Source organism: Acinonyx jubatus, chromosome A3, assembly GCF_027475565.1.
Source record: "Acinonyx jubatus isolate Ajub_Pintada_27869175 chromosome A3, VMU_Ajub_asm_v1.0, whole genome shotgun sequence".
NCBI lineage: Eukaryota > Metazoa > Chordata > Mammalia > Carnivora > Felidae > Acinonyx > Acinonyx jubatus.
In genome coordinates, this window is record NC_069388.1 from 15,468,104 (window position 1) to 15,489,382 (window position 21,279).

At 52.8% G+C, this 21,279-nt stretch overlaps 1 protein-coding gene across 2 annotated transcripts in view; it reads left to right on the plus strand.

Annotated features, from left to right (window-relative positions):
* The window catches only part of RIMS4 (regulating synaptic membrane exocytosis 4), a 63,679-nt gene extending 42,404 nt beyond the window's left edge, over positions 1-21,275 (plus strand). For both annotated transcript variants that reach the window (XM_027070180.2, XM_027070181.2), the window contains exons 3-6: positions 12,668-12,780; positions 13,061-13,162; positions 13,806-13,945; positions 16,739-21,275. In XM_027070180.2, the coding sequence (XP_026925981.1) occupies positions 12,668-12,780; positions 13,061-13,162; positions 13,806-13,945; positions 16,739-16,957 (574 nt within the window). In that variant the 3' untranslated portion in view covers positions 16,958-21,275. The remainder of the gene's footprint in view (positions 1-12,667; positions 12,781-13,060; positions 13,163-13,805; positions 13,946-16,738) is intronic.
* The last annotated feature ends 4 nt before the right edge of the window (positions 21,276-21,279 follow it).

Below are 21,279 nucleotides of genomic sequence, written 5' to 3' on the forward strand. Positions count from 1 at the left end.
GGGTCATGAGCCTGATGTGGAGCTTGAACTTACGAACCACAAGATGGTGGCCTGAGCTGAAGTCGGACGCTCAGAAGACTGAGCCACCCGGGTGCCTCTCTCATTTCTGCTTTTTCATAGGTGTGTGACTTTGGTGAAGTTACTTTACTTCTTTGAGCCCAGTTTCTTCATCTTTGGAAAGGGGACAATGATAGTATAGACCACTAAAAGAGTTGTGGTATGGATTAAATGAATTAACACATGTGCAAGCACTTAGAACAGTGACTGGTACGTAGCATGCACTATTAGTCTATTATTATTGTCTATGATTATTGTTGTTGGTTGTTGATTCAGCCCGTTAATTGGGTATTTTGCTCCTTGTGGCCAGTTGCATCCTAACGGATACAGGGAGCCACCCCCAATGCAATCATGTCTGTAAGTACTTAGCACAGAGCAAGTATGGGGTTGATGTTGGCTGTGATGGTTTTGATTATCAAAAAGTCTGGGGTGGATATCGTGAACCCAGCTGAGGAAGGACTAGGTGGGTTGGAGGATGCAGTTTCCGGCAGAGGGGAGACTCTTGCCCTCCAGAGAGGGTCTGAGTCTTGATGGAACCCGGCCAGGTTCTACCGCTCCACCTGACACCTGGGCCAGGAAGGACCTAGAAAGAACAGGTGGGGGCATGGAGCTGTGGTCGGCCTCCTCCTTGTTCTGGAGGTATTTTGGGCGCTGGTGGGACCCAGATGCCAGGCTCTGAAATAGGAGGGGGTGTGACTGTCCTCCCCTTGGGCTCCTGCCAGCCCAGCTGAGGCTTACGAGGAACCAGTGTGCTTGAGCTGCCCCCGCGAGCCTGCGGCCCCTGGCGCTGCTGGGTCCGTCTGCCCGTGTGCTGGATCACTGGGCGTGTGTATTTCTGCAAGTGGCCGCAGGGGGTTTTATTTTGGCAGTGATGATCGAGTACCTACAGTGTGCTAGGGCCGGGCACCTGGGACACCCTGCCTGCACTGACCAAGCAGTTATCAGTGAAGTGAGAGCTGCAAAAGACGGGCATAGAGAACTTGGAAAGCACTGCCTCCTAGCCAGGTCTCTGGGCTGGGGAAGGGGTGCATGTGGGTGGGGCCATTCTGTCAGCGAAGATCCTTGGGCTCCAGGTTGCACGATATTAGCTGACAGTGACGTCAGCACTCGCTGTGCAAAGTGTGGCCCACAGTCCAGCTGCATCAGGGTCCCCTGGGAGTATGTTAGAAATGCAGCTTCTCGGGGCGCCTGGGTGGCGCAGTCGGTTAAGCGTCCGACTTCAGCCAGGTCACGATCTCGCGGTCCGTGAGTTCGAGCCCTGCATCGGGCTCTGGGCTGATGGCTCAGAGCCTGGAGCCTGTTTCCGATTCTGTGTCTCCCTCTCTCTCTGCCCCTCGCCCGTTCATGCTCTGTCTTTCTCTGTCCCAAAAATAAATAAACGTTGAAAAAAAAATTTAAAAAAAGAAAGAAATGCAGCTTCTCAGGCTCCACCCCAGACCCACTGAATCAGAATCTGAATTTTTACAAGATCTCCAGCTGGGTCGTGTGCACATGAAGCTTGAGAAGCCCTGGCTTAGTGGTAATAATGTTCTAGAGCTAACCCTTATGGAGCACTTGTTCTGGGCAGGCACCGGATGAAGTGCTTTTACATATAACAGCTCATTTAATCCTCACGACAACCTGATGATACTGAGACTGTTCATGTCCCCCATTTTACGGACGAGGAAAAGGAAGCCAAAAGGGTTAATTAACTTGCTCAAGGTCACTCAGCCAGTAAGTGGTTTTAAATGCCAGCCTTCAAATCTAAGCTTTGGAGTCTGCCCTTAACCTTTACACTTGACTCTTTCCCTTACTTAATGGTTGCATCTATCAAGATTTCTGGAGGTGGACGCTTCTAGGGTGGTTTGGTGGCTCAATGAATCCCTTCATCTTTTCCTTGCCTGGGTCTCAGCGTGTCGGACCAATCCTGGTGTATCTCCTGGGGAAGGGCTTTCCTTCCCTGGGCCCCGTTCTGCCTCAACGAAAATTGGAGTTCTCTGTGTCAAGGATGGAAGGGAACAGCTGTGGGTTTGGCAGAGTCAAGCTTCCCACCTTCCCCTCCAGCAGGCCCATCTCTCCCAGATAAAGGGCAGGGGCTCAAGCCCCCTGAGAAAGGGCCATGAGAATAGTGCCTCCCCAGACACCCCTGAATCCTGAGATACTCCCTGGTGACTGCTTTAGTTTGGGTTCCCCAGAACCAGGCCTGAGAAATGGATTTGAGTCCAAGTAGTTCAGTTGGGAGATGGTTCCAGAAAACCATGGCAGAGGAGCACATGAGAGAAGCAAAGCAGGCATGCAGGAGCATGTGCTTTCAGAAGCGAGCTGGGGTGCCTGGGCGGCTCAGTCGGTTAAGCACCAGACTTCAACTCAGGTCATGATCTCACGGTTTGTGGGTTTGAGCCCTACATCAGGCTCCGTGCTGACAGCTCAGAGCCTGGAGCCTGCTTCAGATTCTGTGTCTCCCTCTCTCTCTGTTCCTCCCCTGCTCACGCTCTGTCTCTCGCTCTCAAAAATAAATAAACATTTAAAAAAATTAATTAAGAAGCGAGCTGCCACCACGGGCAACCAGAGCTTGATCCTGAAGGGGACTCTGGCAGTCAGGGGGACCGTGCACCCCAAAGCTAACCCCGGGAGGAGCGGGTGAGGGGAGCTAAATATTCATTCTTGACTCTGGTCACTTACTGTTTGGTGGCTGCTTTCAGTTAACTCTCCTGCCCTCCCTGCAGCAGAGTGAGCTTTTAGGGCCAGAGGAACACAGGTCCTGACTGTTAGAGGTTGGTGAGCACTGATGTAGCAAGGGTTGGAAGATGTGGGGGTCCGGGTAAACAGAGCCTGCTGTCTGAGCCCACAGCACTACCGCCTCCTGGCTGCCCAAACCAGAAGCCTGGGGTTCTCCCAGGCAGCTTCGCCGCTTGTGTTCCATATCCAACCCATCACTGGGCTCTTCCATTTTATTCCTAACTATCTTTGACTCATCCATTTCTCTCCCTCCCACCCCCCTGGCGAGGCCACTCATCACTCCTGTGGGGATGTATGCAAGACTCCCTTTTGGTCTAAACTCCATAGTCTGTCACTCAGCACTTACTTCCGCTGATCTCTGCCAGCCTCTTCCCGGCCTCACTGTGCCCCCTGCTCCAGAGCCTTGAACCTCTGTCTCCTCTCCAGGTCTCTGCTTCCTCTACCTGCACTGCCTTTCCTACCTCTATTCCCCCTCCACCCTCTGACTCATTCCTCCTCCAGATCGCAGCTAAGAACTGGCGCATACGCTTCATCTCCGGTGCCAGCTTCGGTTAATTGATAGTGGCTCCCTGGAATGCTGTGTGGAGAATGATTCCGGAGCCCGTTCTAGCCTCGGCAGGAATGCTGAGGTCGATTAGCAATGTCTGCCCCGGTGTGGGCAGGGGAGGCAGAACATCAAGGTCTGCCATGCCTCTGGCTGTCTCAGCGGCTTCCACAGCCTGATCTCCCCCACCACAGCACCCTCCACTCTGTCATAATTGTCACACGTGTGTCTGTCTATCTGAGTTCAGTGCCTGCCCAGCATTGCCCTACAGGTGATATTTAGCGCATTTTGGTAGATAGCGGATAGGTACTGCGGTCAGAAGCACACCCACATTTCACTCCTTCCTGCACCTGCCCAGCCTCCATCACTCAGAATCGGGGGCCCGGAATCCTCTCTGGGGCCTGGAAGCTCTCAAAGCTGGCTCCCAGAGCCCCTCCTGCTCCTTCCCTGTGTCCCACATTGTTCTAAGGCGTCTGGGTCATCAACATCCCGCTCCCTGGGTGTCTGGATCACTGTGCCCAGAGCCCTGGAAAGCAGACTGTGAGCTGATGGCATGGCCACTGCACCTGGGCTCAGGGTCACATTTTGCCAAGGCTGTTTCCCCAGTCACCAAAGGCCCAGGAGACCTGGTGGGTGGTTGGAACCCCCTTTCTCTTCCCCACTTCTGCTATTTAACAGAGTCATTGTGCCTGAAGGACAAACCAGCACTGGATATGGCTGTGGGCTAGGAGACAGGGGGACATGTTTTGTTCTGCTTTATAAGCACTAGTATTTATGGAACATTTGACTGTGCCAGATTTGGTTCTGGGTTTATGTCATTTGGTACTTACAACAGCACTGAGGGGTATCCTATGGTTTTTTCCTGCTTCACCAAAAAGGAAACCCAGGCTTTCTGAGAGGTGAAGAATGTGTCTCTACAGCTAGTGGATGGGGGGGTGGGGGGTGGGGTTCAGGATTCAAATGCAGGCCTGCTTGACCCCAGGGCTTGCAGTGCAAGCTCCTGTGCTCTGCTCTGGTCAAGGTGAAGGTTTCCTCAGGGCACACAGAGGTAGCACAGCAGAGTGGTTAAGAAGATGCACTCTGCAGTCAGACTGCCACTTCCTAGCAGAGTGATCTTGGTTGGGTTATGTAACATTTCTGTGCCTTGGTTTCCCCTTCGGTTATCTATTTGATACATGAATCAAGTCCCTGGCTTCATGCCTGTGAGCTGCACTCATGTGCTTGGGGGCAGGTTTGGAAATGTCTTGAATACTTGAGAAGCCAGAGTGGGGATTGCGGATTCTGTGTGTCCTTGCATACAGTCAATTCTGCTACAACGCTTGTTTTGAAAACATGAATTTGTTCCAACACCGTTGAAGTATTAGGGAATAATTTGAGTGCAGTACAGATTTCGCCTTTGCTCAGGTGCGTTTCATCCATGGGACACACTAGGGGAACGCAGAAAACTGCCCCTACACGGGAATACATAAGACACACGGCCAGCAGCTCCCTGTTTCCCACAGCTCCTGGCTGGTGTTCTGTCCACACCCGGCGTCCCACTTCAGAAAGCCCTGCTCCGCCAGGCACGGTAATTCACCGGCTGCCATCCCTCTGACACTCGTTTCCACAAGCAGACTTTAGGTTATCTCCTAGGTACAGCGCTGTATTTGTTTTGGTATTTATGCATTTCTTGACCTTTTAATGTGTATAAAGACTGTGCTACCACTTTTACTATGTTCCTGTCTTTTTTTTTTTCTTTTTGTGGATGTGATAGTGATGTAGTATTTGGGTGTTGTGCCCTTAATTAACCCTGTTTTCCCCATAAGCTGATTTTTTATTGAAGCATTTTGCACTGCAGAGTGATTTTCAGGAATGTATATTCTGTGTTACAGCAGAACTGGCTGTAGTGTAGGCTCACCAGTCTGTGGGAGGGTAGATGGATGGGTGGAAACAGGGGGGCAGACAGTGAATGGAAGAGAACCCATAAACTACTAAGACCTTTCAGAAGCGCATAACCCATAATCACCAGGAGGGCTGTGCAGCCTTTTAATTTCGGATGCAACTGAGACAGGTGATCCATCTGGAGAAGAGAAGAGTCACTCCCCAAATAACCCAATTACTTCTTGAACTGTCAAGAGCACAGAAAATCCAGGGTCCAAACTGAGCTCAAAGGTTAATAATAAAAGACAAATGGGTTTCAGCTCCCCAAACAAAACTAATGAGAGTTGAAATGCAGGCAATCTTATTTCACCATTAACACAAAAATAAAAGCCCAGTGGAACACAGATTGTAATCCTGTTTCAGGCCTCTGCCTGCACCCGCGTGGCTCACATGTGTCCCCAGGAGAAACCAGCTACTGCAGCCCTCCCCCCATCCCCCACTACCCCCTAGTTGGCCTGGGCTTGGTCTCAGGCATCCAGATGCTACACTTCCAGACAGGCGGGGACTCAGAAGTGCCATGAAAATGCCATGAAGAGGGGCGCCTGGGTGGCGCAGTCGGTTAAGCGTCCGACTTCAGCCAGGTCACGATCTTGTGGTCCGTGAGTTCGAGCCCTGCGTCAGGCTCTGGGCTGAGGGCTCGGAGCCTGGAGCCTGTTTCCGATTCTGTGTCTCCCTCTCTCTCTGCCCTCCCCCGTTCATGCTCTGTCTCTCTCTGTCCCCAAAAAAATAAACGTTGAAAAAAAAATAAAAAAAAAAATGCCATGAAGAGGGAGAAGAGGCTCTCCCAGGCCAGGCGGCAGGGACCAGATTTTATTCACTCAGCACATACTGTGTTGTCAGGTCCTGTACTGAGCACCTTGCTTGTGTTACCTCACTGACTCTCCCCAGCAACTCAGTAAGGCGATTATAGTTGATCTGCATTTCATAAATGAAGAAATAGCAGCTCAGAGAAGTTACAAAACTCACCCCAGGTTGCACAGCACTGGAATCCAAGGTCTGTAATGCCAAAGTCCAGTCTTAGCCACCATACTTTCCAAGTTTTAGACCAGCTGAAAGGTTTGGCAGTGAACATTTACTGAGTTCCTACTGCATACAGGCATGGTCTAAGTAGTAGCATGTGTATGGTATTTAACTCAGCAGGCTCTTTCCCACCCCCTTGAGAGTGGCTCCCATGAGCAGAGATTTTTGAAGCATTTAAAATGGGTACAGCACAGGCACCTGCCAAAGGAATGGCCGCACACTGTCCAAGAGGTAGGTAGGTGTGGTCCTGAGTGCAGATGAGAAGATTCAGGCACAGAGACACCAGCCGCTTGCCAGAGATCACACAGCAGGCAGGTGACCAGTGAGTAGAACCAGCTCTGACTTTGTGTCCCCTGCCTTTTATCCTCTTCCAGGGAAGAACCCGAGGTGGAGTGGGGTCCCTGATACAGTTGGTCCTCAGGCCAGCAGGGACCCGTCACCACTTGCTTCGTCCGTCCTCCAGCCCCATGGAGGATGTGATAACCCATTCAGGGTTTCTGGGGCGTCTGCCTGGTTCCTTGGCAGCTGGCGAGGCACCCTGGGATGGGAAATCAGGCAGCCGCCCAGATATTATAAACAATTACTGCTAATTACCAGGCCTGCCAGTTCCCCATTGTCTATTCACAATCCCATCAGGAACTGAGGAGCAGACGATGATGATGTTGGAGGGAACTTTCAATTTCAGGCTGCAGAAGCCTCGCTCTGCCTGGGAGGCTGGGCCCTACGGTGACTTGGAACCCAAGAGGCACCGCTGTTTCTTGGGCTTTTGGAGCCCAGACCCTCCTTACAGAATGGAGCCTGGACCCCACAGATGGCCAGGAGCATGGGTTGGAAAAGAGGGCTGTGGAGGAAGGCCCATGTCCTCAGTTGTGAGGAAGTCTGGGTCTTAGCTTTGGTGCTGTTAATTAAGGATCTTTGCAGGAATAATAGGTACACATTTCTATCCCTAGATATTTAAGTTTCTCCCATACTTTCTCCATGAGGCTGTTGCATAATTGCTGAGATAATAGATTCAGAAGCCGGACTGCTTGGATTCAGTACTCCTCTGCCTCTGTTTTGGTTTGGCCCTCTCTTGGGTACAGCAGGAACATATGCTTCTCTCCGGCATGGAGGGACACACACACAGCTTCAGACACAGGTTCACTTGACAAGACACCAGGCAGCCATTTCTGCAAAGCGTCATGTTCGTTTCTCAGCTCCACCCAGTAGGAAGAATAGGCACAAGGCCCCTCTGCTTTCAGATTCTCCAGGCCTGTGTGGGGTTTTTTGTCATCGCTCAGCACCACCAGCCCAGCCCAGGGACCCAGATCTTACCCGCGGACCCTCTTGTCCTCCCTGACTCCCTCTGCTCTCTCAGCCTGGGGAGTTGTTTGTTTGTTTATTGGGGGTGGTGGTGCAGGACCGCGTGGTTTGCGCGCATCCTTCTGTTTCTTCTTGGATTTGAAACTCAACAGCCAAGAATATGCTTATTGTCTGCCTTCTACTGGGTCATCACTTGTCTGAGGCTCCTGCCTGAATGGAAGAAGGTGGAGGGATGGTAGGAAATCACGAAAAGGAAAAACACTCAGGCTGCAATGTCAAATTATTATCCTGCCGTCAACCCTGCCAATAGCTTAAGTAAAAACAGAAGGCACTGTCATGCCACTCAGGTGTCTCACATGGTCGAGGGCAGAGCTTGGGCAGCCTGGATTGGGGGGCTAGTTTGGGGCTCCTGGTGAGGGCTACGCACGGGATTCAGTTCTCAGGACTTTCAGTCTCTGGGCTTCTCTGTCTTGTTTCCCAGAGGGAGTTTTTGTTTGACTGAGCTTGGGTCAGATGTCTAAGCCGTGGATCCATCAGCTTTGGCCAGGGGTCAAGGTCACTGTATTTGTTTAAGCAGTGCCAGTTGCCATAACCAGACTCTTTAATCAGTGACTTCATGCAAACATTCGTTTCTTGTTCATGCAAATTTCAATGCTGGTGTTTCTGGTCGTTGGGCCCAGGCTCCCTTTTTCTTAGGGCTTCTGATGTGGGGGGGAGGGGAGAGAGAGAAGATCATAGGTGGGTTTTTTTTTTCTAATTGTGGTAAAATACACATGATGCCAATTTACCATCATAACAGTTGGGGGTTTTTCTGAAGTATAATTGACACAATGTTACATTAGTTCAGGTGTGCAACATGGTGATACATCGGTACCATCTGTCCCCATACAGCAGCGCTGTTACGGTATCACTGACTGAAGGCCCTATGCTGTGCCTTTCATCCCGGTGACTTACTCACTCCACAGCTGGAAGCCTGGGGCTCCCCCTCCCCTTCATCCCTCACCGAAACAGATTTCAAGTGTGTGGGTCAGTGGCGTTAAGTACAGTCACACTGCTGTGCACCCATCACTGCCATCCACCCCCAGAACTCTACATCTTGTTAAAGTGAACTCTGGCCCATAAAACATTAACTCTTCATTCTCCCCTCCCCCCCAGCCCCTGGCGACCATCGTTCTGTCTCTGAATTTGCCCTAATACCTCTTGTATTGGAATCACATAGTGCTTATCCTTTTGTGACTGGCTGATTTCATTCAGTGTAACATCTTCAAGGTTCAGCCCTGTTGTAGAATGTGTCACAGCTTCTTTCCTTGTTCGGGCGGAATAATATTCCATTGTATGTACAGACCGTTCCTCCATCGATGGACACCTTCGGAGTGTTGCAAACGATGCTTCTATGAACATGGGTGTACAAATGTGTCTCAGAAGCCCTGCTTTCACTTTTTTTGGCATATGCCCAGAAGTGGAATTGTTGGATCATATGGTAATTCTATTTTTAATTTTTTTGAGGAACTGCCATCCTGTTTTACATAGCGGCTGTACCATTTTACATTCCCACCAACAGTGCAACGGGTTCCAATTTCTCCACATCCTTGCCAACACTTGTTATTTTGTTTTCTTAATTTTATTTTGTTTTTGATAGTAGCCATTTTAATGGGTGTGAGATGGTGTCCTGTGAGCCCTGACAGTTTTTTGTTTTTGTTTTTGTTTTATTTTTGGCATGCAGGAGTCTGACTTATGCTTTGATTGCTAAGGCATTCATTTTAAAGAGGCAAACAAATTGCCAGCCACACAAAGAGCCAGGCCAGCTCCCCCTCCCCCGAAACTGAGGTTCTTTTGTTTTAGAGATTTGGGTTGATTTAGAGATCTTGGTTGATTTCAGTAACTATTTGGGCTACTTGTCTGTTCTCTTCCCATTCTTTAAATTCCCACTCTTGTGTTTTAAATTCACCAATAAAGAGCATGCCCTGAGACCCTAGGCCCCCACCCTTGAACTCAATAAACGCAGAACCCCTGATCTGTGCACTCTCTTGTGCCCCCCTTCCCATGATCTTGCTGTGTAGACCCCATGTGTGCTGTGTGGTTTTCCAGGTCTTGTAGGTTATAAGTCTTTATTTTTTCAAAGTTTCCTGGTGGTTGATGGCTGAAGGGCATCGTGCAATCATAATAAGAACCACAAGGGTTGGTCCAGTCGTTACATTGGTTTGGAGAGGGGAGATGTCTGTGGGAAGCTCACGGCTCCTGGTGAGTGCCCCAGGCATTTCTAGCCTTTGGCATTACTACCGATAGGCTTAGACTGGCACAGGACAGATGGCATGTGGGAGGTTTTTATAGGTTAGGCCTGGAAGTGGCCTGTATCCCTTCAGCTCACATTGGCCACACTTGGTTGCAAGGCTGAGCAATGGATTGAGCTGTCTGTCCGGGAGGAAGAGATGAGAACAACATTCACCGCACTCAGAAATGCATACTGGGGCACATGGGGGGCTCAGTTGATTGAGCGTCCAACTCTGATTTTGGCTCAGGTCATGATCCTAGGGTTGTGGGATTGAGCCCAATGTCAGGCCCTGTGCTGGACGTGGAGCCTGCTTGGGATTCTTTCTTTCTCTCTCCTTCTGCCCCTCTCCCCTGCATTCTCTCTCTCTCTCTCTCTCTCTGTGTGTCAAATAAAAAGAAAATATTTAAAAGAATGTTAAAAAGAGAAAGAAAGAAAGAAAGAAAGAAAGAAAGAAAGAAAGAAAGAAAGAAAGAAAGAAAGAAAGAAAGAAAAAAGGGGCGCCTGGGTGGCTCAGTTGGTTGATCGTCTGACTTTGGCTCAGCATGATCTCACGGTTTGTGAGTTCGAGCCCTGCGTCGGGCTCTGTGCTGACAGGTTGGAGCCTAGAACCTGCTTCGGATTCTGTGTCTCCCTCTCTCTCTGCCCCTAACCCCACTGGCATTCTGTCTCTGTCTCTCTCAAAAATAAATAAAAATTAAAAAAAAAATGTTTTAAAGAAAGAAAGAAACAAACACATACCAGGCTTCTAGGAGTCCACTCCATGTACTGGGGCCAGTCCTGGACAAGGGGAGGTTATCGTGTGCTGTGGCAGTGAGCTAAGTGTGTGTCTTCCGCCCGCAGATGTAGGTTCAAATCCTGCCTCTCCCACCCTCTCACTGTGTGACTCGGGCAGGTGACTTTTCTGCGCTGAACTTCAGTGTCCTTGATGTTAGCTAAATAAAATCATACCTGCTTCACTAGAATCTCATGAGTCACACCAGAATATATGGCCCGTGAGGACAAGACTTGAATAAGCCCTGGAGCCTGGAAGGGTGCTGGCACATAGTAATAAGCCCTTGGTACTGAGGTACCCAACCCGAAGTGGGTGGGCAGGGGACTGGGTGTGTCTTGTGATACTGTCTTCTTTAGGACATTTCTTCAGGAGCAATGCATTTCCCCAGCAAGACGGTGGGGTCTCAGTGTACAGGGTCTCGTCCCTCGGGAAAGACAGACTAGTGGGCTGAGTGGTTCAGAAGCAGGAAGGGGCACCCGTGCAGGGTGGATCTCAAAACCCCACCTTCCTTGGAAGCTCTTCCTGCTCCTTCAAGGCTGAGAGCCCAGCAGGTTTCCCAAGGGGGGAGCTTTGGAGCGTCTGCTCTCTGTGCAGCGAACCAAGCATGCAGTACCCTCCAGGCCCCAAGGTGCTTTCCTCCTCCTGCTCAGAGACCGCCCTGGCCGCTGCTGTGAAACCTGGCACACAGTGGGCACTTGTTAAAAGTTCACTATTATCCTCAGGACCTGCCCAGGTGGGAAGTCACCAGGGATTGACATCAGAAGTATTGTACTCAAGTGCTGACTGCCCTGTGAGCTCCGTGGCTCTAGGCCGAGCAGGACCTGGGCTTCCTCACCTGAATAATGGTGGTAAAATGAAGAACCAACATCCTGGGGTTGGAGCAAGGGTCACATGGAGAAGTGGGTTGCCCGTGCTTTGCTCCTGAAGGTGACAGGGTACGTCAGGCATGGTACTCAGTGCTTCATCTCACACCTAGGAAATGGGAACACTATTATTCCCACTTCGGAGATGAGAGAGGAAAAACTAGCTAAAATTGGCATAAGCAAAAAGGTAATAATTTGTAATAATAATAGTCGTTATTGACTTATGTAACCACGGAAGAGGTGAAGTATCCTGCTTTAGGCAGAACTTGATCCAGGAGCTTGTGCGAGGCCACCTGTATGGTGGCTTCCTTCACGGACCCCAGATGGCGGCAAGATAGCTGCCAATGGCTCCAGTCTTCTGTCTCAGGCTCAAGCCTGGTGGGAAAAAAGAGCTTCTCACTCCCCACAGTCGAAAGCCTCCTAACCAGATTCTTGTGGGCTGAATTGGGCCACGTGCAGGTCTCTGAGCCAGTAAACAGCCAAGGGAAGGAATGTGCTGATTGGCCAGGCGGAGCTCACGCCCAGACTCTTCAACCTGCTCTGCTCCACTCCAGGGGAATTGGTGCCTTGGGGAGGGGGCTTTTCAAAGGAGATTTGCGGTCTCATTCCCAACAGACAGGGCGCAGTGAACTTGGAGCAGCAGCAACCAAGGCAGACCTCCGAGGCCGAGCCCCTGGTCCCGTGTGTCTCGAGTTGTCAGGTGTAAACGAGTCTACTGGGGCTCTCATTAAAAGGCAGACGGATTCAGCAGGTCGGAGTAGAGTGCGGTGCAGGTTTGTTCCTCATTAGCTCCTGGGCCATGCTGCTGGTCTCTGGACCAGTGTTGTGGCACTAAACCATGGGAGCCGGGCACTGACCAGCATCACCTCCCATGTTTCTTACGAGCACCCCGGGAGGCAGATATGGTCACACCTGTTTCATGGAGGTGGAACCTGAGGGTTGGTGAGGAGAGGCGGGGGGATGGTACAGGACACAAATGCTAAGCCCTAGAATTTTGGAGTCAAAGTAGAGATTTGAGGGCCATGAAGATAGAAAGAAGTAAGGAGAGACAGGACAGAGGTCTGCCTGAGGCCGGGTGATGGATGTGGACGGAATCCCCGTGGAATGAGGGAGGTTCTGGAGGTGACTTCCTGAGTCATCGGAGTCCTCAGTCAGCCCCTGGGAACATTAGTTTTTGTCTCATTTTTTTCTTCTTGCAGCCTTAACTATGGGGGAGTTTGCCTGGCGTCAGACGCACAGTTCAGTGACTTCCTCGGCAGCATGGGGCCAGCGCAGTTCGTGGGCCGCCAGACCCTGGCCACCACGCCGATGGGTGAGTGCCCCAAGATCTATTCCTGATGGGGGGCACCACAAGCCCTCGTTCTCCCCCTTGTCCCCATCCCCCTTGGCTCCATCCACCGAGCACCCAGCCTAGAGCCTAGTCTGCACCCACAGGCTCAGCAGAGCCTCATGTTGGAGTGGTTTCTGGTCTTGTTTTGGGTGGGAGCAGGGGAAGGGGGGGGGGGCTTCATCCCTAAGTGGAGACGAGAAGCTGAGCCCCTGGGCGAGCTTCTAAGCCACTTCCCAGTCCCGTGCTTTGGGGCCCCTTGCAGGGGACGTGGAGATCGGCTTGCAGGAGCGGAATGGCCAGCTGGAAGTGGACATCATCCAGGCTCGGGGACTGACAGCCAAGCCAGGCTCCAAGACACTGCCAGGTGTGGGGCTGCCCTTCCTTCTACAAGGCAGGGGTGGAGGTCGGCGGGGAGGCCCTGAGGGGTTTCTGGGTCTAGAAGAGAGAAAATTGGGCCCAACTATAGGGGACTCCCTTGTCCCAACTCCAGTGACTCACATGGGAGTAGTGGTTTTGAGTTTGTTCAGAGAACCACTGGAGATTGTCAGTTGACCTTACTGGTCTTCCCCACTGGTTTGAGCTTCTGGAGGACAAGGACCATCTTACCTGTTTATGGCTATACCCCCATGCCTAGGTGCTTGGCACACAGTAAGTAGGTGCTTAGCAAACATTTATTGTTTGAATGAGTGAATGTGTCAGTGATGAAGGGGTAAGCCAGGGAAGGGGTGAGCAAATCGGGGACTAAGGGAGGAAACAGGTAAGTACAGAGTGAGCAAAGCAGGGAGGGGGCAGGTAGGATCACCCAAGGAGGGGGAGTAGGCCCCACCCAACCCCAGCTGCACGCTGTCACTCACACTTACCACCACACTTACCCCTGCAGCTGCCTCCCCAAACACCCATGAGGCCATCTGGCCCCCAGCAGTGGGTGGGGAGCCTCCCCCTACTGTGCCATTTGCCCACCATTTGAGGGCCAGATTCGAACTCATCCCGCCGGTCTCTGTCCTCAGCGGCCTACATCAAGGCCTACTTGCTGGAGAACGGCGTCTGCATTGCCAAGAAGAAGACCAAAGTTGCTCGCAAGTCGCTGGACCCGCTGTATAACCAGGTGCTGCTGTTTCCTGAGAGTCCCCAGGGCAAAGTCCTGCAGGTGAGGGGCCCCGAGGTCTGTGTATGCAGTTCCAGAGGGAGAGAGGGGGCACCCCGGCGTGGGGGGTGTCTCTGGAGGGCCTCACCTGGAGGAAGGAGGGCACTGTGGTTGATCTGAGCTCCACAATTCAATTTTGAACAAGTTCCTTTCTGACCCTCAGCTTCTTTATTGTAAGATGGGCATAAGATGGGGGTGCTCACAGTACCTACAGATAACATTGTGACAGCAAAATGGGTGCCTTGTGCAAGAAAAATGCAGGGTCGGCCCATGGTAAGTGCCCCACAAATGCCTGCCACCATTGTTCTTCTTGTTATTATTAATCATTATCAGAACAGCCTCTGGAAGCCGGGGGCTTGGCCTGGAGCACAAGATAATAGACTGGGAGCTGTTGAGGATCCAGAGAGGTGTTTGGTTCCCTGGCCATCAGGGGGGTGCTAATGGTGACTCAGGCATCAAGCTAGAAATAGCTGCCCATCGTGGGTGTTGGCAGGGCCCAGGTTGGATGCCTGCAGGAACCGTATGCCCACTGCCTTGGAGTCACCACTTGGGCACCTCTGGCTTGTACCTCAGTTTTTTGCTTCTAACCAGAGCAGGCAAAGCAAATGAGGGCGGGGCCAGCGTGTTACAAATTTGCCAAGACAGTGGGACTTTGGCCAGACTGGGAAGCCCAGGGCCTATCTAGGGCAGAATTTTTCAACCTGAGGGTTAAGACCCATCAGCGAGCTGTGAAATCCGTTTAGCGAATCTCAACAAGTTGGTTCGTTTGTTTGTTTAACAGAATAGAATAGGAAAGAAAACATTGATCATTCTTAGGCAGGTCTTATCTGACTTGCTTCAATTGGGAGTCCCCTGTATGCACTGGGTGATGATGTAAATGTCTTACTGTATAAACTAGTCAAAAAAGTTTGGGAGAACTCTTCTAGTCTAGAGGCATTCACATGCAACTTAAAACATCGATGGGCCAGATCTGGTCCAGTAGACAAAGGTAGAGCATTCTGGCCTGAGCATCTCTGGAGAAGCTCCACATAACATCCCTGTCTGGGATGTGGAGGGGATGGGGAAACAGAAATCTGAGTGGGGTCCTTGCTGGTGAGCTCTCTGACTGATGTGACAGCAGGACAGACCCACCAGCCCCGTGAGCGAGATCCGAATGCCAGTTGTAATAGTTTGCTAGGGCCGCCGTAACAAAGTACCACAGATTGGAGAGTTTACACAATAGAAATTTATTTCTTGCGGTCCTGGAGGCTAGAAGCTCAAGCTCGAGGTATCGTAGGTTCCATTTCTTCCAAGTCCTCTCTACTTGGCTTGCAAAAGCCGCCTTCTCCCTGTGTCCTCACGTGGTCTTTTGCTTTTGTGCACACACGTCCCTGCTCTCTCTCTCTCTTCGTGTCCTAATCTCCTCTTCTTATACCAGTCGGATGGGATTATGGGCTCATTTGACTGTCTTCCCAAATACAGTCACATTCTGGGGGTTAGGGCTTCAGTATGAATTTTGGGGGAACACAGTTCAGCCCATAACCCCAGTTTAAAATGAATCCATCCATGCACCAGAGGCGGACTTCTGATCAGCTGCCCAAGGAGCATCGAAGACTGGTCAGGTGAACCATCTCAGGCACATGATTGAACTTCTCTGAGGCTCAGTTGAAACAGCTGTGAAATCAAAACATTTTGTAGGGTTGTTGGGAGGGTTGAATCTAAGGCCAATGGAGCCTTGGAGCAGCGTCCAACACCGTATGCAGTAGTGGCTCACGCTGTTGTCATCTTGCCCTGTGTGCTCGAGAAGCAGCTGACAGTTCATAGTGAGCTTGGACGTCCACTCCTTTGATCCTTGCCTGCGAGGGAAACTGGGGATAATTTCACTTAGAAACCACTCTGAGGGCCCATGAGGTTGGATGACTTACCCAAACCACCCAGCCGGGACTGGGATTTGAACCCACCTGTGTCTGACCCCAGAGGCTGTGCATTAAAGTCAACGGGCTCCATGGAGTGACTGAGCCAGCCCACCTTTGTGGGATAACCCCACAGGGGACAGAGTTAGACCCTGAGCCCCAGAAGAGCAAGTGAGTGTCCTGCAGCCACAGAAACCACCCGACTAGCTGCTCCAAGGGAGAGTGTTGACCAAGAAATGGGGCAGGCACTACAGAAAAGAGTCTGTTGGAAAACAGAAGGAAGCTAGCTTGTATACCATACATCCATCAGCCACTTTTAAAACTTTGTTTTGTTTCTCATGGGGGGTTTCCGAGAATCTGGAAGCAGAGGGCCTGGTGGGGATTGCAGGGGGAGGGTACCAGGCAGGGGACTCACATTGTAGGGCCAGCCCTCAAGGCTCAGCTTCAAAGGTGGAGGGTGTGGAGGGTGGAATGGAGAGAGTTAGATGGGAGGTAGGAAGCCAGTTGCCCAGGCAAGCAATAATGGCGGCACTAGAGCCAGGAAGATATGGTCAGGCTTGATCAGTTTTTTTTTTCATGTTTGTTTATTCTTGAGAGAGTGTGTGCAGGTGGGGAAGGGGCAGAGAGAGAGAGAGGGAGACACAGAATCCGAAGCAGGCTCCAGGCTCTGAGCTGTCAGCACAGAGCCCGACGCGGGGCTCAAACTCATGAACCCTGAGATCATGACCTGAGCTGAAGTCGGATGCTTAACCGACTGAGCTCCCCCAGGTACCCCAGGCTTGAGCAATTTTAAGGCGGGAGCATCTACAGGACTCAGAGGTGAAGTGGGCATGAGGGTGACCTGAGTTCTGGTTCTGGGCCCGTGAATGGCAAGATTTGAACCGCAGTGTCTCTCGCCCCGCAGGTGATCGTGTGGGGGAACTATGGGCGCATGGAGCGGAAGCAGTTCATGGGTGTGGCCCGAGTGCTACTGGAGGAGCTGGACTTGACCACCCTGGCCGTGGGCTGGTACAAGCTCTTCCCCACCTCCTCCATGGTGGACCCAGCCGCGGGCCCCCTGCTCCGGCAGGCGTCCCAGTTGTCCCTCGAGAGCACCGTGGGCCCCTGTGGCGAGCGATCTTAGGGCCGGGGTGGGGAGGGGCTCCCCGAGAAGGCCTGGAGAATGCCCAGCCCCAACCTGGGACCCCAGGCCCAGGGGCACATTGAACAGAGGAGGATGGGGTTCTCCCCCACAGTGGGGAAGCAGAACGGGGAGACCTGACCCCCAGGGCCCCTCCTCACCCCCTTTTTGCCTCCTACCCCCTAAGACCTTCCCTCTCCCAACGGGATTGGCTGCACTTTTGACTTGGCCGGTTCTTGACCTGGTGGATGTGGCTGCAATCCGGAGAAAGGAAAGACTGAGGTGGCAGAGCATACCATCCTCCTGTCCCAGACACTGTCCGACTGCTCCCCCTTTTTGCCTCCTCGGAAGCTCGCTGCCCGGAGCCAAGTCCAGAACCCAGCGGCCATCTCCATGGTGCCAATTACCAGCAAGTGTCTTTCCTGCGGCACCGGGTTCAGGCAGCTACTCCTGCCCCAGAGCTGATGGGGCAGCTTTGCAAGGATCCGGAGCCAGCTCCGGGGGGTCCAGAGCCTCCCACATGACGAGGAGCTCGGCCTCCCTCCGCCTGCCCGTGGAAGGAGCTTTGCCGCAGCCTGTCCGAGTCCATCTGTCTGTCCCTTCCTGCCTGCCCCTCTTCCGGTGGCTCTAGGAATTGGGGTCCAGCAGGGGCCAAAGGAGAGGAGGCGGTACCCTGGACCTGGCACAGACCCCCAGGGTGCCTAGCTCCGTGGGATTGCAACGAGATAGTGTGGAAATGGACTGGAAAGAACTGGGTCGTCTGTGTTTTGGTGAAGGAGCCATGGGACCCTGATTTTCGAGAACCCCAAGTCCAGGGAGCTCACCGTCTCTGAATTTGGGGACGCTGGATTGGAGAGGGAGTCTAAGCAAAGTTGGGGTTGGGACCAGTGGTGCCAAGGCAAGGGTTTCCCATATAGGAGAATCCCTCCTCGTTGGGTGAGGTCAAAGGTCTTCTTGTCTACCCCTCTGCCTCCAGGCTAGGGGTCTGGGGAGGCAACAGAGCTTCCCTATTTTAGTCTTTTTAAACAAACCATCCTGTACTAAGGGCAGAACCCACTGCCCCTGCCTCAACTACCTTGGCTCATGAGTGTAAGAATCAGGAGATTCCTTCTCAAGCAAGCCTGGGTAGCTGCCTTCCTGGCCCGGCCCTCCCCGAGGCCCACGGAAGCCCTTTTGCATGCTGGGAGGACACAGGCTGGCCCCTCTTTATAGAAGCACATTTCTGCCACCTCCCCTGGGAGGCACCCAGCAGCCCACCACCCCTCATTACCCAGTCCCTGCTGTGTAGGGCGTAGTCCAGTTTAGCTGGGTAGAGTTAGCGTTCCAAGCCCTGGGGCCTCTTCTTAGCTTGCATATAGTCTTTACAGAGTTCCAGGATGGGTAGAGAGGAGGCACACCAGAACATTCCAGGAGGCGGCTGTCTCCTCACTGGTCTGGGTCTGAGCCTGGAGCCTGATTCATGGGAGGCCAGCCCTTCTTCTTCCTCTTCTCGCCCCTCCTCCTCCCTCCCCACCCCTCTGACCCGGTTGTAGCTGGAGATGCCCCTTATACTCAGATGTTCTGACGTCTTATCCTTGGTACTGGTTTTATTTGTGAAGCACTCCTGAGGGTTGTGGGCCTTGGTGGAGAGGCCTGGGCTCCATTGGAGGAGGTCATTTTCCACCGAGGATGCCCAGCTGTGTTCAGCCCTGCCTTGTCCTTGGCCTCACTCTAGGCTGTTGATCTGGCAATTTCTTCCACCTGGAATCCCTCTCCTCTATCCTTCCCTCTCCTCCCCTCTGCCTCCTTAAGCCCTGGGGAGCCTTTAAAGTCCCGGATGAGTTATATCGCCTCCATAGAGCTTCCCATGCTGCACTGGGAAGGGGAGACAGAGATGCCCCTTTCTTTTATCGATGAGCTCTTCCGAGCTTCCTGGGATTGTGCTGGGTGGAATCCCAAGGCTGGGGCAGGAGGCAGCAGGGCTCTGGGTGGCCTCTAATCTGAGGCCCAGAATCAGCCCCTCCCCTGTTTGTTTTTTTAACCAGTGTGATTTCTCTGCTGTTCGTTTATTACTCACCATTTGGAATATTTTGAGCCAGGAGAGCGCCTTCTCTCTCCAGCCGTCACTGCTCTGGTTGTTCAGGGGTAGCTTTTCAAAGACGGGGCAGAGCCAGGCTGTCCCAAACAGAGGAAGAGAGGGCTCGGAGCCCCCCCAGCCCGAGCCTACCCTCTGGTGTCTGCACAGCCTTTATAAAGGGAGAGAGCACGCTCCAAAGCAATAACAACATCCTGGGGGTGGTCACCGAGGGCCCCCCTCAGTGACTTTCTTGTTTGTTCTGTGAAATCTCAGTTCACCTCCTGGTGGGGTGGGGTGGGGGCTGGAGCCCTGTTTCTTCGTATCATTGTTGTGAGCACGTGCCCCGCTTCCAAGGGGGCTCTGACCATTTGGTGCGGAACCACTGTCTGTCCTCACCAAGAGATGGGGGTTTGGGGAGGGGGTGACTATTCTCAGTATTAGCTTTGGGGAACCTTCAAGGCCAGCCTGTCCCTACTGCTTGCTGTCTGATCCTTGCCAGCTCAAGCTCCATCTGGAGAGGAGCAGAGAGGTGGAATTGTGGGATTTGGGAGTGGGAGGCTAGGGTTTATAGAGGGGCTGATTCTTTTTTCAATCTCTGGGCCAAAAGTCACATGCAGGGGTACTGTGGGAGGGAGTCTTCTCCACTTCTCTTCTCCAGAGTCCACTTTCCATACAGCTGGGAACAGACCTTTGGGACCATTCATGAAGTCCATTTTACTGATGAAGACTGAGGCCTGGCGAGGGGAACGCTCGCCTCTGGGGTCACCTGTGAGTTCGGTGGCGCCTCCATCCTGGCCTCCTCCCACCCGAGGCTGAGCTGGAACCAGAGCAGGGCCAGGTGGGGCCACCGTTGCCCACGACACTTCTTCCTCCCTTCTCTCCGTAGAGCCTCCCAGAAAAGATGGGAAGAGCAAATTGTAGCCCGTCTGAGAGGGGAGGAAACTAAGGCCCAGAGTCAGGAAGTGACTTGCCCAAGACCCCTCAGCAGATGCGTGATGGGGCTCTGTTGTGCTTCCCTCCATGGGACCGGAAGCCACTGCCCAGGCATGTCTGCCATGATAAGCATTTGTGGCCTTTCAGCCCTGGGCCACGGGGCCCTGCTTGGTTCCATCTCTGCGGACCCCGGTTTGGCGGAGAGAGTTACCATAGAGCCCTAGCTGCCCTGGGGTCCGGCCCAGCGGACTGAGGGTGCCCAGGATTTGGTCCAGACCTCGGTGTCTGGGTAGGGGTTCCTGCTGGGGGTGGGTCAGAACCCCCGTAGGACCAACCTGAGGGAGGTAAGAAGTGCCGGTTCCCGCCCGGGGGGGCTGTGTGGGAGTGAGACGGCTGTGACACACGTCATCTTAAGGAAAGCCTCACAAAACTTTCCGATGTAACAAGATCTGACCTTCCCGTAGTGCTTTTCAAACTTTTGCTTTCCAAGTGCTTTTACGTTGAGTATACCCTCACAAGAGCCCCTGGGGGGTAAAGGGGGCCTGTATTGTCAGCACACTTTACGGAGGAGGAAGCTGAGGCCCTGGGAGGGAAAGTACCGGCTAAGGTCCCACTGTGGGTTCCCGGCGGGGTCCGGACTGGAACTCAGTTCTCCCACAGCTCAGAGCTCTAAGAGGAGGTGAAGCAGATAGCTTAGGGGGTGGTTACGTACTTTACGAGCTGATTCACCATCCGGTTCCTTAAACCAGGAGCTCCTGGGCGCACTTCGGTGTTCAGAAGCGGCGCCGAGCCCCCCTCCCTTTGGAGCACAGCTGTTGCGTCAGGCAAGGCCACCTGCATTTATTTATTGAGCAGCAGCACTGTGCCCGGCCCAGGGGACCGAGCCCTCTCCCGTTCCCCCGCAGTGATTCCCCTGGCTCTGTGGGAGGGCCCCTTGTCCGTATAGCAGCGCCTCAGAGTGGACAGAAGGCTGCCATGTCCATGAGCGCATCGGACTCAAACCCTGTGGGGGAGGCTGACTGTGCCCATGTACTCCTAGCTTCTGTGAGGGCAAAGTGGAGACTTGAACCCGGGGCCTCAGGCATCACATCTGGAGCCCTTTCATTCTATGCCTGCCTCCGAAGGGGGTGGCTGGGAGGCCGGACCCCGGGTCCTCAGGCTGGGGGCCTCTCCATCCACCCACTTTTCTCTCACTCCCCCTCTGGGAGCAGGAGCCACTCGGGACTTTGGGGAGGGAGGGTTTCCGGGGCGCCTGGGTTGGAGTGGGTCACGTTGCATTGTGTTCATGACCATGTAGCTCATGTTGAAAATTAAAGTTTTTGGCTTTTCTAACCTG